The sequence below is a fragment of the Myxine glutinosa genome, chromosome 8, assembly GCF_964187855.1.
Source record: "Myxine glutinosa chromosome 8, kmMyxGlut1.1, whole genome shotgun sequence".
NCBI lineage: Eukaryota > Metazoa > Chordata > Myxini > Myxiniformes > Myxinidae > Myxine > Myxine glutinosa.
In genome coordinates, this window is record NC_136268.1 from 107,640,492 (window position 1) to 107,659,415 (window position 18,924).

Consider the following 18,924-nt stretch of genomic DNA (forward strand, 5'->3'; position numbering starts at 1 on the left):
AAGATCATGGGGGCAAACACTCGGCTTTGGTATGGTGGTGAACATAATACTGTTGCTTGTCCTGTCTGCTGCTGGTGTTTCGAGGGAGAAGCAACTTGGGGGAACAGTCATTGCGAAAGAGGGATGGAGCTGGGACCGAGCCTTGGGCAAGCGGAGCATCCGCCATCAAGAGCGCTTCGGTAGGGCCAGACCAAGCCGTACTTACTCATATCTTTCACAGTGACTTCAGAAAGTATTCACACCCCCTGATTTTTTTTCACATTTTGTTGAGATACAGCCTGAATTTATAATGGATTAAATCAAGACTTTTTGTTACTGATATACACCGAATAATCCATAATGTCAATGAGGAATTTTTTTTAAAATTTCTTACATCAGGATGGCATTTTAGAACTGCCAGATATAACCAAACTGCGAGATGGTCGAGATTCAAACCCAGGCTAGACAGCTTAGAGGAGAGTTGGGGTACCTCAAGTTCATCCTGTCAGCCAAGGTCGTATCTTCACGACAGGTATCTCAACGACGTTTCATTATGGGTGCACAAAACTCAACCCAGAGAATTATACACACAAAGTTATGCATTACGTCTCACAAATTATTTGCAATAAGGGAATGGGAAACAGGAACAGGTCAAAACATTAGGCAGGATGTCTTTGGTGTGCTTCAGGCATAAATGTGAAATGCATAAATCTACGGTATATACGCACACAATTGCTTCAGAAATGATAATTTAAAAAACAATGCGAGCGATTTGTAAGCACAGCCTCATTTGCTTCCGATTAAATTTTTTTTGAATGCAGGCAGTTCATAAGCACAGAATGTTGCCTCGATTGCTCGATGCACCAAAAAATAACATCTTGAGTTATTAATAAAGCCAAAATATTGTTATTGCTGATGATACATTGTGTTTATATAGCTTGGACTGATTCCAATTCCACTGGGCCATAAAGGAATTATTCTGCAGGCGGGAAGGCTTGAATCCTGGGGCCTGCAGTGCATTCAGAAAGTATTCAGACCCCTTCACTTTTTTCACATTTTTTTATGTTGCAGCCTTATGCTGAAATCGTTTAAATTCATTTTTTCCCTCATCAATCTACACTCAATGCCCCATAATGACAAAGAGAAAACAGGATTTTAGAAAGTTTTGCAAATTTATTAAAAAGAAAAAACTGAAATATCACATTGACATAAGTATTCATACCCTTTGCTATGACACTTGAAATTTAGCTCAGGTGCCTCCCATTTCTCTTGATCATCTTTGAGATGTTTCTCCACCTTGATTGGAGTCCACCTGTGGTAAATTCAATTGATTGGACATGATTTGGAAAGGCACACACCTGTCTATATAAGGTCTCACAGCTGACAATGCATATCAGAGCAAAAACCAAGCCATGAAGTCGAAGGAACTGCCTGCAGAGCTCAGAGACAGGATTGTGTCGAGGCACAGATCTGGGGAAGCCTACAGAAACATTTCTGCTGCATTGACGGTTCCCAAGAGCACAGTGGCCTCCATAATTCTTAAATGGAAGAAGTTTGGAACAACCAGTACTCTTCCTGGAGCTGGCCGCCCGGCCAAACTGAGCAATCGGGGGAGAAGGGCCTTGGTAAGAGAGGTGACCAAGAACCCGATGGTCACTCTGGCTGAGCTCCAGAGATCCTGTGTGGAGATGGGAGAAACTTCCAGAAGGACAACCATCACTGCAACACTCCACCGATCTGGGCTTTCTGGCAGAGTGGCCAGACGGAAGCCAAACAGTTCAATCTTGGTTTCATCAGACCACAGAATCTTGTTTCTCACAGTCTGAGAGTCCTTTAGGTGCTTTTTTGCAAACTCCAGGCGGGCTTTCATGTGTCTTTCATTGAGGAGAGGCTTCCGTCTGTAATAAGTCATGTAAATTCATGTAAAGTAGACGTAGCTCACTCAGCGTAACCACATTTGCTCTGCCTTCAGCCTGTGATATTGTCACATCTTTTCCGATGTTTTGCAAGAGCTGGCGTTTTTAGTGAATTTCTGTTGTATACTGCAACATCGTTAGGCAAATAAGATGTCAGTTGGGCTCATAGGTCATACAGCATGAATTGGCGATTTTGTTTTTCTGCCTTGATTAACCACACAAAGACTACTGAATGCCTCATGATTGACTGTCTTGAGGTTTCAGACATTTATTCTTGAATCATCTGCAAAATATGAAATGTTTTACCAGACATAAATGTCTGCATGCACTCTCGATGATATTTGGCCTCAACAGCACAAATATCTCCTGCAAACTTTATCCTTGCTTTGACATTTACTGCTGGGGTATTAGTTCTCTTTTAACATACTAGGGCATGCCCGTACTATATATAAGCTAGGACGTGCCCGTACGTGGGTGCCCGTTCCTTGCAAAAAAAAAAAAACTGCAAAAAAAAAAAAACTGCAAAAAAAAAACAATGGTTTGGTCCATTCGCAACGACCACAGAACCCCCCCCCCCCCCCTCTATTTACATGAATGGTTTGGTCCATTCGCAAAGCCAAAGCGAACGACCACAGAACCCCCCCCCCCCCCTCTATTTACATGAATGGTTTGGTCCATTCGCAAAGCCAAAGCGAACGACCACAGAACCCCCCCCCCCTCTATTTACATGAATGGTTTGGTCCATTCGCAACGCCAAAGCGAACGGCGAACGGCTAAATCGCCATAGCTCGGTAAGTACTTGTCCGATTAATTTCAAACCTTGAAAAGGCACATCCTCGGGTCCCCAGCAATATACCTGGCAAGTTTCAAGTATATCGGACCGGTAGTTGTCGAGAAACAGCGGTCACAGACAAACAAACGTACAAACGTACAAACGTACAAACGTACAGAGATTACTGGAATTATAGATAGATTGTTGCGGATCTCCTCGTCAGCCCTCTCCCCTTTACCAAGGGGGGATTAGTCCCATTGTGTTTGACTAGCCGACGGGATCCGGGGCTATGACGTTCCTTCCGGATGGCGCTAAATAGGGTTGTAGGCCGAATTCCTATTACCTAAGTACCAACGCCGCCTCGGAAGCAAGGAAATAAGCCCCGCCCGAATCACGGGTGTAGGTGGAAACGCTGAGCAGTAGCGACCCGTGACCCGAGCCGTTAGCAATGACTAACCCGATCCGAGCGGTTCTAATCGTGCCACGTTTACCCAATGGAGGAAATCACTGATACGGTCGAATTAGGAAACACAGGAAGAACAGATGGTTTATTTCACTATGTACAATGATCAGAAGAAGACACAGGGCAGCTTATACAGTCTTATGCTTATCCCAGGACAAACGGGCCCGTTTACACTCAGTCACTCACATGGGGATTGCAGATGGTCAGGTTGATGGTCCAGGGATGGCGTCCAACAGCTCGTTCTCCGGTCCCCAACGCACCATGAGGAAGATGGAACAGACGGCAGGAGCTCTCCGCGTGTCGTTGGCGCACGGGATTATTACGGGGCGAACGGTAAAACTGGCTTGGCGGTTACACTTGCGGCCACGGCCGCGTACGTAATAACTGGACCGGCGCTATATACGCTCCCAATACGAATTTGTATGCGCTCCCAATACGAATTCATATGCGCTCCCAATACAAGTTCATATGCAAGGCGCAATTCCTTCCAGTCCTTTACACACTGCTCTCCCGCAGAAGTCCTCCTCAAGTCCTCATCCTCTCAAAGTCCCCCGGCCAGTCCTCCCAAGGGCTTTGTGCGTGCGCTTATATAGGCATGCCCAGCGAACCCTCTGGAACTCACCAGATGCGTCCTGCCACACCCTATCACACCATGCCGCCTGAGCCCTGATTGGCTGTTGGCCCTTACCATCGCTGTCTCTGACGCGCTTCCTTGACGCCGCTCCCCCACCCCCCTTTTCGGGCCTACCTCGTGTCCCTTGACTAGTGGGCACCCTAATTCGAGGTGCAAGGGATTGCGCCTGTAGGGGTAGCTTTGGAGGGTGGAGGCAAAATGAAAGGGACCTAAGCTTATTTCTTTTACACAACGCAGATGTTACTAGGGAAATGGCCTTATTCTAACACATACTATGACATAACTAATGTTCTAAATGGGCCTACGTGTTGCTTGTGGACTAACTATGGGGGGCAACCTTTTAACCTTTAATGATGCTATTTGTGCATCCTCAAAACTGCAACAATATATTTCGTAGGCTTTCTTGGATAGTACTTTTTAATCCTTGCTAATAACCTCAACACTCTTGATTTGAGAGCAGCGTACTGCATGATGCTGAGCAGCACCAAAGTTAAGTGCCTTTGCACATATGAGGCAGTTTTTTTGATAGTTATATGGGTGAGACACAGATCTCAATGTAGAAAGAGGAGAATCCCTTCCCTTGTTGTAAATGTCAGTATTAAGAGCTTGTGCAATGTTTCATGGTAAAAGGCGTATTTCTTGTAACAATTATCATGTACATCATATTTGTCTGAAGATGATAGCTTGAGATGGAACTCACCTTCATGATCGTTGAACCTGTATTTGCGTTGAAAGTCCCTTCTGACCCAAAACTCTCCCGCTGCCATTGAAACCACAACACAAATTGCACAAATATCTTTGCTTCGGGCAGCCATGATTGTCAATTTCTAATCTGCAACAAATAAGAAAACAGTTTATCAGAACATACATCGATAAGACAAAGGTAATGTAAACAAAAAACTGTGCAGTACTGTACTCGAAGAGGCAATCAAAATCCTGCACATCAAAATATTACACAGTAATAAATGGAAAGTTGGTATATAATTAAAGGGACAATCATCAAAAACAAATCTGGATTTACACTGACAGATATACTTACAATAACATCATTTTCACATGTTTATTTGATAATTTGAGTGAGATTTATGGTTAGTAATTTTCTCTCTATAACGTACATTTTGCCACTTCTGGACCATTGTACATTTAAAAAAAGGACATGTGGAGCATGTTCTCCATATGAGTCAAATAATTAATCCCCTATTTTATCACACACAGTAAAACAGTGGTGATGATAGAAGTTAATTAAGCAACAAAAAGAAGAGAATAATTGTTACAAATAGTCTACATGTCTTAAAGTTAAAAGACAATAAACACCATTTGTTGATAATGATTTTACCTAAAAGAAATCGACTGTTTTAGACAAATTTGAAGCACAACATTACACACAACATTTGTGAGTGCATGCTTGCAAAATTTCTGACTCATCCACTGTGACTTCCTGTCAAATTCCTGTGCACTTGAGATATGGTGACCTATAAGTGATTGGGGTATAAGTAAAAAGTAACTAGAACTGCCACTATATAACTGCTAGTCGTGATGACCAGATTCCTCCGCCTTCCCGCTTTCATACAACCGTGCTTTTGATACAACCCCGCTTTCATTGGACACGCTTTGATGCAACCCTCTTTGATACAACCCCACTTTGTTACAACCTCGCTTTCATACAACCCCGCTTTGCAGGGGCGCCGCCAGTGATTTTGGGCCCCATGAAATGATATCACAATGGGCCCCTATGAAGCACGCACGCACATTTTTTCCCCGACATTTTTGTCAGGAGGTTGAAACAATGCTTATATTTCTGCATACAGTATGGAATTCACTATTTGATGCAAGACTGATACCCACACAAGAAAGGTGCTAAAGGCCATCCTTTACAGTCTAAATGTAATTTTAATGGTAAGAATTACAACATACATTAACCTCTTCAATTAAAATAAATTAACATTATCATCTTTAGAATGATATAACAAACAAAATAATAAAATCAGCAGCAGAGTATACATACAAGTATACATACCAAGTGTAGTGATCCAATATCCATAGCCATGCCATTTAGTTATCACTGGTCCTTGCTCAGCCTTACACACCAAGAGCCCAGCGCCGAGCCTTGTTGCCCGCAAAGTCACTGATCTAGTCTTTGAATTCCAGCTTTCTAGCCAACTGACTTTCAATGGACAGCATGGCAAGACTGCAAAGCCTGGTTAATAATTTAATATTGAGAATTTTTACCTAATGTTCTAATAATTGTTAGGGCCCCTGTCAGTGCAGGGCACTAGGAATCATCCTAACTCCCCCCCCCCCCCTTACAGTTCCCCTGCCGCTTTGATATAACATCACTTTAATTGGACACCTTTTGATATAACCCCGCTTGTTACAACCTCGCTTTCAAACAATCCCACTTTGATGCAACCCCGCATTGATACAACCTCGCTTTCATACAACCCCGCTTTCAGACAACTTCGCTTTTATACAACCCTGCTTTGATACAACCTGACTTTCATTGGACACGCTTTGATATAAACCCGCTTTGATATAACCCCACTTTGTTACAACCTCGCTTTCATACAACCCCACTTTGATACAACCCCACTTTGATACAGCCTCACTTTCATTGGACACGCTTTGATATAACCGCGCTTTGTTACAACCCCACTTTCATACAACCCCACTTTGATACAACCCCGCTTTCATTGGACACGCTTTCATTGGACACGCTTTCATTGGACACGTTTTCATTGGACACGCTTTCATTGGACACGCTTTCATTGGACACGCTTTCATTGGACACGCTTTGATATAAACCTGCTTTGTTACAACCTCGCTTTTATACAACCCCACTTTTATACAACCCCGCTTTGATACAACCTCACTTTCATTGGACACGCTTTCATTGGACACACTTTGATATAACCCCGCTTTGTTACAACCTCGCTTCATGAAACCCCTCTTTGATACAACCCTGCTTTAATACAACCTCGCTTTCATTGGACACGCTTTAATTGGACACGCTTTGATATAACCATGCTTTATTACAACCTCGCTTTCATACAACCCCACTTTGAGACAACCCCACTTTGATACAACATCGCTTTCATTGGACACGCTTTGATACAACCCTGCTTTGATACAGCCCCGTTTTGATACAACCCCACTTTGAAACAACCCCACTTTGATACAACCCCACTTTGATACAACCCCGCTTTGATACAACCCCATTTTAATCGGACACGCTTTCATACAACCACACTTTGATACAAAGTTGCTTTCGTACAACCCCACTTTCATCATATTTAAAGCTACATTGAAAAGTCACATGGCTGGAGAAGATAAAATGTAGAGTTTCTTCTTCTTCATGCAATAACAACTGTTACCTTCCAGACCGTACAACCAATCATGTTGAAATTTTAAACACTTGTTCCACTTGATGACATCGACATTCGTTTAAAGTTTCATGTTGATCATTCAAGCAATTCAAGAGAATTTTTTATATATATTTCTGTTCAGTGATTTATGGATGTCAAACCCAAAAACCAATCATGTTGAAAAAAAAAAAAATTCACTTGACGCCTTCTACATTGCTTTAACGTTTCACGTCGATCAATGAAGTGGCTCAATAGATACCAGGTTTTTAATATTTGTTACAACCTCGCTTTCATACAACCCCACTTTGAAACAACCCCACTTTGATACAACATCGCTTTCATTGGACATGCTTTGATACAACCCTGCTTTGATACAGCCCCGTTTTGATACAACCCCACTTTGAAACAACCCCACTTTGATACAACCCCACTTTGATACAACCCCACTTTGAAACAACCCCACTTTGAAACAACCCCACTTTGATACAACCCCGCTTTTAATTTTAATATTTAATATTCAATTCAGAGAATATGGGTTTTTAGTGGTTTTTAAGGCTTTACACTTAAAACAACATAGCGGCCGAAACACATGACCCATGAGGTCATTCATTTTTTTTCTGCATCAATTTATCCCCTAGATGATGCTCAAAAAAATTTCATCCTGATTGGATGAAGTTTTTGACTTGTCGAATTATGACGTCACATCATTCACATATGTTATTCTGCATGGAGAGTTCTTTACAATGAGCAACCCGCTCAATGAGCAACCCTCTCAATGTTTTCTACACAACGCTTTTTTTTTTGGATACAAGGTCGAGGCTCGTGAAAGAGCTAACATCAATCAGAATAAAAGACAAACGGACGCACAAAACATACAATAAAGGGAGCGGGAGACAAGATGGGGGAGAGAGAGGGAAGCACATAAGTACAACAGCAGAGAACAGGGACAATGGATCCGTGGGAGGGAGAGGGCTTGGGGTGAGGAGGCATGGGAAGGCAGGGGAGGGGGGTGGGAAAGGTATAAAACACATGGCCACTGCGAGAACTTCCAGGAAAGAAAGAAGTCGATATTTCAAAAAAATAGGGTGGATCTGGGGTGAATTAATTGGGTAGAAGAGATCAAGGTTTTCGATGGGGGAAGACAAAAGATGGTGGTGAACAGCTGTTTTAAAGACCTGGAGGGAGGAGTGGGATTGATGAGAGTGAGGGAGTTTGTTCCAGAGGCGGGAGAAAAGAGGAATGAAGGAGTGAAGGTGAGCCGAGAGTCTTGATTTTGGCAATTTCACCAGAAGAGGGTGAAATATAGGATTTGGCGGTGATATTAAGTGGGGTTGTATCACCGCTAAATTTGGAAATATACTGTAGCAGTGCAAAGTTTTTCGGTTTTTCGAAGATGGCGCCCATACCATGTGACCTGTGATGTCATAATTACCATTAGAAGATTGTCGAGGCTAGTCGCTCCTATGGTAAAAATTTCCTGTCAACAGGTCCAACTATTGCAGAGAAAATGATTTTTGAAGGAAATAAATCCGAAAGATGGCAGTGGTACAATCAGTTAGATGCCCTGTGAAGAAATAGTGTTTTGTTTCTTCTTCTTCTTCCAACAATAATGACTTCTGGTTTTAAAGTTTATGCTTAAAACATCGTAACACCGAAACCATGTGACGTATGACATCATGATCAATGAATCTTTTTTCATGAATGAACTTTTTGTTTGCCATGGCTATGCGATCTGTTCAGCTGTTGCGGAGAAAATGGGATTTTGATGTTTTTCACGAAAAACAATATGGCGACCGAACCATGTGACGTATTACGTCGAAATTTTTTACATTCTGAATAATTTTTTTTCACTAAGGTCATGCAAAAAAAATATCATGTTCGTGACATCAAGGCATCTATTTGTCGAATTCTAACTTCGTAACGTTAGCACTTTTAACATCCTAAATAAACTGAATCTTGGTCTTGCTTCTTGGTCTTGGTCTTGATCTTGGTCTTGAATCTTGGTCGAACGGTCTTGCTGGCGACGGTTCGTTTTTTCGCAGGTCTCCACGCTCTCCATCGAAATCGAAGTTAAGTCATTGTTCCAATTTGTATTTTCGTTATAACTGTATTTCTTTTATGGTGTATGTACGTATATTGTCCCGTCAAAGATTTTCGGTGCAAATCTTTCATACCTGTATTGAAAATCGCGTTAATTCGTGTCGTCTCGAGGTCTTGTACAGTGTACACTGTACAACCTTGAGGCTTTGTTTTTCTCTCAGCGCCTGTCGTTTGTGATCCAATAACTTTCGTTCTCTGTTTTCGCAGTCTTTCCACCCCAAAGCCTACTTCCTTATGTAAATCTCAACTCAAAAAAACAAAAAAAAAAGACTACCTTCTCTGTGCTCATTCGTTTATTCATTCTTATTCGTTCGTTCGTTCTTTGACCACGTGTTTCTCCCCCATTTCCCCAGATAGATTGTCAAATTTCAATTCGTTATTTTATCGTCCATGTGATATTGTTTGATTATAGTTAGTTTTGGTTTGAATTTCCTGTAACTCGTAATTAATTAATCGTTTTCTGCTCATCGTGTGTGGCCTTGTAGTTGTACCCCCGTCGGTGTTTTATTAACTTAAGTGTGTTTTGCTTGGCTCTTGGTTTTTTCCCTTCTACCCCGAACATAATACTGTCTAACGTTCTAAATCCCCACCCCCCCCCCCCCCAAAAAAAAACAAAAAAAACCAAAAACATTTATTTTATTTTCTCCACGTGTACTGTTCTACTGTTGTCTCATCCTGTATTTTCTGTCCAGGTGTGCTGTTCGCCCCACCCCCATTATCTCCTTGCCATCCACCGTTTGCCCTGTTCACGTGACTCGTGGTGGTCCCTCTCGGCTCTCCCCCCGTTGGTATTTTTGTGCATATAAGATTGTTCATAGTTCTGTTTAAATATTTTTAAATATGTTTAACCTTTCCCCTTCTGTTTTTTATTCAGTGGTATATTACAACACGCTGTTTTTCTTCCTATTTAAAAGGCTTTTCTCAATTTCCTCTCCAACTCATTCCACTTCAAAAAAAAGAAATTCAATATCTTATACGTCTCCCTCACTACATGGTCTAAATTCACATTCATTCCATCCCTCCTCCATCATCCTGAACCGGCTTGCTAACTTGAAAATCACAACAAACCCAATTTGTTATCAATGTTCGTCTTTCATTAATCATCCACTTTCTAAACTCCCCTCTTGCCCCTCCCATCCAAATCCCCCCCCTTGCACCTACACTCCGAAACTTCCCCCTTGCCCCACCACTCTTAAACTCCCCCCTTGCCCCTCCACTCCTGAACTCCCCCCTTGCCCTTCCCCTCCTAAACTTCCCCTTTGCCCCTCCCCTCCTAATCCCCCCCCTTGCCCCTCCACTCCTGATCTCCCCCCTTTCCCCTTCCCTCCAAAACTCCCCCCTTGCCCCTCCCCTCCTAAACTCCCCCCTCACTCCTCCCCTTCAAAACTCCCCCCCAATCCCTCCCATTCAATTCTCCCCCCATACCATTCCTCTCCAATTCTCTCTCCTCCCCCCTCCTCCTCCAAGCTGCCTCCTCCCCACTTCGTCTCCCTTCTATCTCATACCTCCACCCCCCCAAACCTTCTACTTTCCTCTGCCCCCCCTCAAACAACCCCTCACTGTGCCGCATCCCTTCACCAGCAAACCTTTCATCCTCCTCATCCTTCCCTTTCTTGGAACTCTTCTGCAACATCTGAAACACTATCAACTGCTCTCCCTACCTCCCCCTCTCATCCTTCATCTTACCCTACTCCTCCCCTCCCCTGTCCTGTACCCGATGCTCCCCCTCTCTCTTCATTAACGGTATGGACCTCAAACATCCGGGGCCTTCGCTCAAACCTGACTGATCTCTCCATACAGGTTGCTTCTGACAATCCAGACTTGATCTGCTTAACAGAGACTTTCCTCCTTCAAGATGTCTCTGATTCCTTAATATCTCTTCCTGGTTACTCCCTCCTCCGGTATGATAGACCTGAGCCTCGGCCTGGTGGTGGGGTGGCTATCTTTGTCAAAAACTCTCTTCCTCACTCTCCTTGCACTGCTCTCCTTCCTCCTCACCCGCAGGAGTACCTCTGGTTACGGCTTCCTCTCCGCTCCCACCTTTTGTTCATATGTGTTCTGTACCGTCCCCCAAACAGTGATGACTCCATCTACATTTCAATGTCTGACAACATGGACCAACTTCTATCCACTCATCCCAACTCTCTCTTCCTCATATGTGGTGACTTCAACTGTCATCATGCCACCTGGTTGGGTGTGGGTTCCTCTCTCACTAGTCATGGCACCTCAGCAAAGGACTTCTGTGACTCACTGGGATTGACACAATCTGTCAATTTCCCGACCCGGATCTCAGCCAATGGAGTATCTTCTCTTCTAGACTTGGTTATGACAAACTTCCCTGCTAATGTCTGCTGCTCTTCTTCTGCTCCAATCGGTTCTTCTGATCATGTGCTTGTCAAAGTGGACATCTCTCTGGCCATTCTCAGAGAGCCTCCTCAGCGTCGACGAGTCTGGCATTTCACTCAGGCCGACTGGGACGGTCTTCAAGCAGCCATCAATCGTCTGGATTGGTCTCCCATCTCCACCGCCTCTGACATCAATTCTTCCTGGGAATTCTTCCAAAGCAAACTGATCTCTCTCATGCACAGATTTATCCCATCTCGCCTTCAATTGTCTTACCCTTCCTCCCGTCCATGGTACACTGAATCTTGTGGTGAGGCAGTTGCCCTGAAACAACTTGCCTTTGCCTCTTGGAAGGCTAATCCAACTGAAGGAAATCTCAGTTCCTTCCACCAAGCTCGGAACAAGTGTGTGTCTACCCTCAGGAGTGCCAGGAAGCACTATCTCTCCTCACTCAAGAATGAACTCTCAAACCTGTCTCCTTCCTCCAAATCCTGGTGGCGTCTGGTCAAATCCGTTTCTGGTGTTTGTTCCCCCTCCATCCCCTCCCTTACCTCAAATGGCCACACAGTTGACATCGCACGTGACAAAGCCGAATGCCTCAACTCTGTGTTCGCCTCGAAATCCTTAGTCCCAAACCCATCTCTCTCTGTTCCCACCTTTCCCAGTCGAACCCAACTGCTCCTGGACTCTGTGTCCTTCTCTCCTGACAAGGTGGAGGAGTTTTTGTCAAACCTCGACTCTGATTCTGCAACTGGACCAGACGGCATCAGCCCACGGGTCCTAAAATCCTGCTCTGCCGCTCTATCTCACCCTCTCTCTGTTCTTTTCACCCTATCTTTTGCTCAAGGTCATCTGCCAGCATCCTGGAAATCAGCTAACATTACCGCTTTACACAAAAAAGGTGCAAAAACAGATCCTTGCAACTACAGACCAATCAGCCTGCTCCCAATTATCAGCAAAGTCATGGAATCCATCATTGCTTCGGATATGAAATCTTTCCTCTTCTCCAATGGCTTGATCTCTGATCATCAATTTGGTTTCAGACCAGGTCACTCTACTCTGGACATGCTGCTTCTGCTGTCTCAACAATGGATGGAGGTCCTCAATGCCAAACAGGAAATCAGAGCTGTCTCCCTTGACATATCAAGGGCCTTTGATACGGTCTGGCACCCAGCTCTGCTCACCAAACTCTCCTCCTATGGTATCCATGGAAATCTCCATGCATGGCTTGCGGACTTCCTCTCTGGTCGTAGTCAACGTGTGGCCCTGAATGGATTTCTCTCATCTCCCCTTCCTGTTCAGGCTGGAGTTCCCCAAGGAAGTGTGCTGGGCCCTGTGCTTTTTCTGGTCTTTATCAATGATCTCTCTGACTCTCTGGAAAATCCTCTCTATCTCTTTGCTGATGACTCCACTCTCTGCCGCTCCATTCCTCTTCCCTCAGATTGGCAGTCTGCAGCCTCCTCACTCTCTGAAGACCTGGACAAAATCACAGACTGGTCAAACAAGTGGAACATGTCTTTCAATCCTGCCAAATCTCACTCTCTTACTATGTCTCTCCGAAAAGATCGACTGGACAACCCTCCCATCTACTTTCTCAACAATCCTCTCCAAGAAGTTCTGTCACTCAAGCTTTTGGGTCTCACTATCTGCCATGATCTTTCTTGGGAAAACCACATTTCCAAGCTGGCCTCCAAAGCCAGTCGCCGACTGGGCATCCTCCGTCGTGCGAAGTCCTTCCTCGGCACACCTGAGCTCCTCACCACATACAAGGCTTTCATCCGCAGCTCAATGGAATACTGTTCTCCCCTATGGGCTGGTGCTCCTGCCTCACACCTGGCTCGGCTTCACGCTGTTGAATCCAAAGCTTTCAAAATCATTGGAATCTCCCGCGATGAAGCTATCTCTGAGGGCCTTTCACTCACTCACCGCAGGCAGGTAGGTGGTCTTTCTGTCTTCTACCGACTCCTCTCCGGCCTTGCTCCCCCAGCTCTCTCTGTGCTCTGTCCTCCAAATATTCCTACAGGTCGCACAAGATCTGCCAGCAACCCTCTGATGGTTAAACTGCCGAAATCTCAGCTCTCTGCTCACCTTCACTCTTTCATTCCTCTTTTCTCCCGCCTGTGGAACAAACTCCCACACTCCCTTCAATCCCTCTCCTCCCTCCAGGTCTTTAAAACAGCTGTTCACCACCATCTCTTATCTTCCCCCATCCATAACCTTGATCTTTTCTACCCCCATTAATTCACCCCAGATCCACCTTGTTTGAAATTCCAACTTATTTCCTGGAAATCCTGGCAGTGTCCATATGTTAATACCTCTCCCACCCCCCCCCCCCCCTTCACATGCCTCCCCCCCTTCACATGCCTCCCCCCCTTCACATGCCTCCCCCCCAAAGCCCTCTCCCTCCCACAGATCTCTCGATGTCTCCATGTCTCTCGGTCCCTGCTCTCAAATGTTGTGTTTGTGTCCTTCCCCCTCTCTCCCCATCTTGTCTACCGCTCCCGATGTTATTTGTTTTATGTGTCTGTTTGTCTTTCTGTGTGATTAATGTTCGCTCTTTCACGAGCCTCGATCTTGTATACAAAAACAAAAACAAAAACAAACAAAAAAAAAAACATATTTTGGTCCCATTGCAGAGTTCTTTAGAATGAGCCATGAATCAATTTTTGTAATTGAGCCGTTTCGGAGATATAGAGGGGCAAATTTGAAGGTGTTTTCCAAGATGGCGCACATACCACGTGACCTATGACTTCATAATCAGCAGTAAAACATTCTACATGTCTAGCCAATCACTGGGTGAAAATTTCATGCCAATCACACCAACGGTTGCTGAGAACGTTGATTTTAAAGTTTTCGGACGTGAAAAAGTGGTGGAATATAAAGTAGGGGCAAAGAAATATAAAGTCTGTCTGTCTGTCTGCAGCATAACTACCCGATGATATCATCCGATCTTGATGAAACTTGGGTGGGAGGTTGATATCATGATCAAGTTGTGTCCTACCTAGAGTGGGTGGATTGCGCCCATTGTGGGCGGAGCTACGCCCGAAAAAAGCTTTTTAGGGGGTAATCAAGTTCAAGCTACATCTTCTCCGAGGGAGTTGGTGGAATCTGACAGGGGTTTCGGTATTTGGTTCGGCCAATGTCATGTGTCTAGCCCCACGGAGCTCGATTTTTCATTTTCGCCCCAAGGTCAAGGTCATGAAATTTAGAAAAGTCGATTTTTAAAAATGGTTTTATTACATTGTTCGCTTGCTGATCGGGTGAAATGTCATACATGATCATATATTATCACATACATCATGAAATACAAGTTTTCCAACAAATTTCAGAATCTTCGACCTTTGACCTTTGAAGGTCACAAAGGTCAAAGTTTCAAAGTTGTCGGAATCGAACCGAATTTTCGGTATTGTGTAGCTAACTAACCTCATAACTGATCATACATTATTTTCTATCATTTCAAGGTCAGTAACCTACGTTTTGACATTTCCGGGCCTGGCCTGTCCGGGCCTGTTTCGGTTATAGTCCGTCCTTTGTCATTGAATACCGCTCGCTCGTGAACCATCGTCATCTCCTGACTTGTTCTCCAATATAATTGTTGCATAGATTACACTCAAGCCTGGTGTTGGCTTAGCGGTTAGGGTGCCTGCTTGGGATCCTAGGATCCTGGGTTCGAATCCCGGTCGATCGCTGAATTAACACCACGGGGGTTGACTCAGCCTGTCATCCTTCCAAGGCCTGCCAATTGAGTACCACCTTGCTGTGATGAATGATCACGGTGTGTACCCCGATTTAGAATAGGTACACCGTATCCCTGCGCATCGTAAGAGGCAATCAAGGGTTGGCGCCAGGAAAGGCATCCGGCCATAAAAACATTGCCTCAAACAGGGAACCATGATTGTCATGGGGCCCGCAAGGCTAACCCCCGCTTTAGCGGGGAAAATGGCCTTAAAACGATCATTCATTCATTCATAGATTACACTCAATACATTTCAAACTGATCAGACTAACCATTTTCCCTGTCGAATTATGACGTCTTAATTATGGCAGCAATTACGTCATAGTTAACAACACCTATTCCCCATATGGTGTTCTTTACAATGAGCCATGTTTCAATTTTTTCCATGCAGCGGTTTTGGAGATATGGAGGTGCAACATTTTTAGGGTTTTCTATGATGGCGCCTGTACCATACCATGTGCCCTATTGCCCTATAATGTCATAATTATCACAAGAAAACTCTACACGAGTAGGCGCATACTATGGCGAAAAATTTGTGTCAATCGCACCAATGGTTATCGAAAAAATGAATTAAAAGCATGCAACGCCACTATATATTAACCCATACCCACCGACGGGGTTTTGTGTGTGTGTGTGTGTGTGTGTGTGTGTGTGTGTGTGGGGGTGGGGGGGGGGGGGTGGGGTGGGCTTTCGATTGGTGAACCAATTCTGTGACCCAATATGCAAATTCTTAAAATTATGTGACCTGCTTCCCCACAGCGTATCTACCAAGCTTGATATTGTCGTGCGACTCCCCCTCAGTTAAGACCGGGGAAATCGCGAATGGAAACGAGCTTAATGAGGCGTCCAGGTCAATGGCGGATTTGCTATACACGCGCGGGAGGAAGAAGGAAAGAAGAAGTAACGGCGAGATTTACCTGATCCGCGCAAAGTCTTGAACCTGCAAAAAGTAACTTACAAACGAAAACGGAATTAAAGTTGGTTGGGAAAATAATACAAGGGTTTATTTAATATGGTGTCGGGACAGGAAAAGAACGCGCCGGTAATCACTAAACCCCCTAAATTGGGATCGCGCACACCTTACTTCAAATACAAGACAAATGGGAGAATATGAAAATAAATGTTTCTTTGTGTTTGTGAATGCGAGCTTATCTCAGTCTGGCAGTGTCAGGGATCGTCTGGCTCAAGCGCATCATCCGACGCAGCTCCTGTCGGTGGGAAGAAAGGCCTCGATGAGCCCCCGTTCGCACACTGCTAGGCCACCGAGCCACTCGCTCGCCCCGGTCTCGCCCGCTCCATTGGCAAGCCTCGCTCGCATGTGAATGCCAGGGAGAATCGACGGCGTTCCTTCTCTCCACCAACTTCCGAACTCCTCGATCCTTCCTCAAAGTCCGAAGCAAGAGAAGATTCAGCACGAAGGGACAGTCCAGAGCAAGAGGCCAAAAGGAAGAGCGGAAAATGCCGGTAAGCGAGAGGTTTTACTCACCGTCACGTGTCGTCAGCCCTCCTCCCTTCCAATCAGCGCGGCGCCCCTCGACCTCTCAAATCTTCTAATCGCGTTGCTGTCCTCTCATTGGCCGAGCGCTTTTTGCCCTTCGTGTCACGCCATCCGTCGGTGGCCAAACAGTGCGTCGCTCCTTCCATCAATCACGGGGAAGCTTTCTGCCCTTCCCCTGACCAATCACACGTCCTCCCCTACCCTGCCAATCGGTGGCCTGCTCTTTGCTTGCCCTTCCCCCCTGTCAATCAAGAGTCCTTCTGGGTGTGGCTCTCAGCCTGCCTGTTCGATGTCTGATCGCCATGGTGTACCACTGTGCGGCCGCTTGCTGTCTGTTCTTCTGGTCAGCTTTATCGTCTTGTGGCGGAGGGGGGATTTAATTAATGTGTGCACTAATGGGGCTAACTAATGTATGTGATGTGTTGCCATAAGGGACAATGGATAAATCACAGAGGTGACATACCGGGGAATTATACCACTTTAAGATATGGTCTCATAAGTCTTAGAAGCATAATTATACCACCTTAAGATATGGTCTTATAAGTCTTAGAAGTGTAATTATAAGACTTTCAGCAAACAAACAAACAATACCCATCCTGGGGGGCATGTGTAGTTTCTGAGAAAAAAATCTCAGGAAACCTAGCACCCCCACCCCCCACCCCCCCCCCCCCTCTCGTAGATCCCCTTTGACCCCAATTTTTATAATGCCGTGAAAAAAGGTTGCTACATATCGGGTGATTAATGGAACGTTGTGGTCATGTTTCATCATCATCATGTGTAGTTTCTGAGAAGGAAGCAAACACCTATTTTGTGGGGGCAACCCCGTCCCCACCCACCCATAGACCCCCTCGGGCCGTGATTTTCTTTTTGCTGTTAACAAACTTTTGTACATCACGCGTGATGAAGGTTGTGCTCAAGTTTCATTGGATTTGCATGTGCATTTTCTGAGAAAAAAAGCAAATAACTCTTTTGGGGGAAAACCCCCTCCATAGACACCCAAAGGGCCCCATTTTGTAGCTCACCTGGAACGAAGTTCAGGGGAGCTTATGCGATGATGCGTTGTCCGTCCGTCCATCAGTCCGTCAACACTTGCAACTTCTTTCCCGAATCCGCTGATGGGATTGCGACCAAATTTGGCACAAATTATATTTGTTGTGTTGTGACTAAAGTTTGTTCACATCATGGTGGATAAGGGGGTTTATTGGGGGTCAAGGTGGGTCCAGGTTTGACCCCCCCCCCCCCCCCCCCAATGTAGTTATTTGCTTTTTCCTCTGCAACTGTTACGTGCTCCTCCCCAAACCCCGGTCACGGTGTACCTCCGAGCCCCGAGAGGAGTCACGGCAGAAAGATGTGTTATTCTGTATGCCAAGGATCAATGGTGAATCCACACCAATTATTACCAACAAAGAAATATTGTATTAAGGTCACACAAGAATAACAACACAAAAACAATAGTAATCAATTGTACAACCAATATATTGTTACGGATTCGGGGGTCGGCTCTCCCCTTATCAAGGGGGGGGGGGAGGGGGGGGTTAATCCCCTTGTCTTTTAGGCTGGCCGTCCCGAGTCCTTGGGACGTTATGACATCACTTCCGGTCGGTGGTAAGTAGGGTTGTAAGCTGAATTAGTCTTAGTACCTAAGTACTACCACCGGCCGTAAAACGAGGAGATAACTCCCACCTGAGCCGCAGCGTTAATTGACACGCCGAGCGAAGCGAGCCGCGACTCAGGCCGTTAACAAAGACTAACCCGATTATGAGCAGTTCTAAATCGTGCCACAGGTACTCAATTGGGAAAAGACGATAGCGATCGGATGGAGGGGAAACCAGAGTAAAGGAAGAACAAAGTGTGGTTTATTAATTATGTACAAAACCAAAGAGGAAACGAAAGGAAAGAATGTAGAGGAAGGGAAGCAGGAGGAGGACACAGGGCAGGCTTAGCTATACAGTCTTAACTTAACGACCCCAGGACAAACAGACACACTCACACAGGATTGTAGTGGGTAGGGTGGAAGGTCCAGGAAGATGTCCAGGTAGGTCGACTCCATCCAGGCTCCGGTTCCGCGGCGAAGAACGGCAGGCAGCTTAGCGTGTCACCGACCGCGAGCGGACCTTACAT

General features: G+C 45.1%; 1 protein-coding gene across 1 annotated transcript in view; it reads left to right on the forward strand.

Annotated features, from left to right (window-relative positions):
• LOC144893314 (uncharacterized) overlaps positions 1-16,654 on the forward strand; it is a 97,829-nt gene extending 81,175 nt beyond the window's left edge. Inside the window, exon 6 of the mRNA XM_078783656.1 lies at positions 16,463-16,654. Within this exon, the coding sequence (XP_078639782.1) occupies positions 16,463-16,563 (101 nt within the window). The 3' untranslated portion in view covers positions 16,564-16,654. The remainder of the gene's footprint in view (positions 1-16,462) is intronic.
• Positions 16,655-18,924: the final 2,270 nt, after the last annotated feature.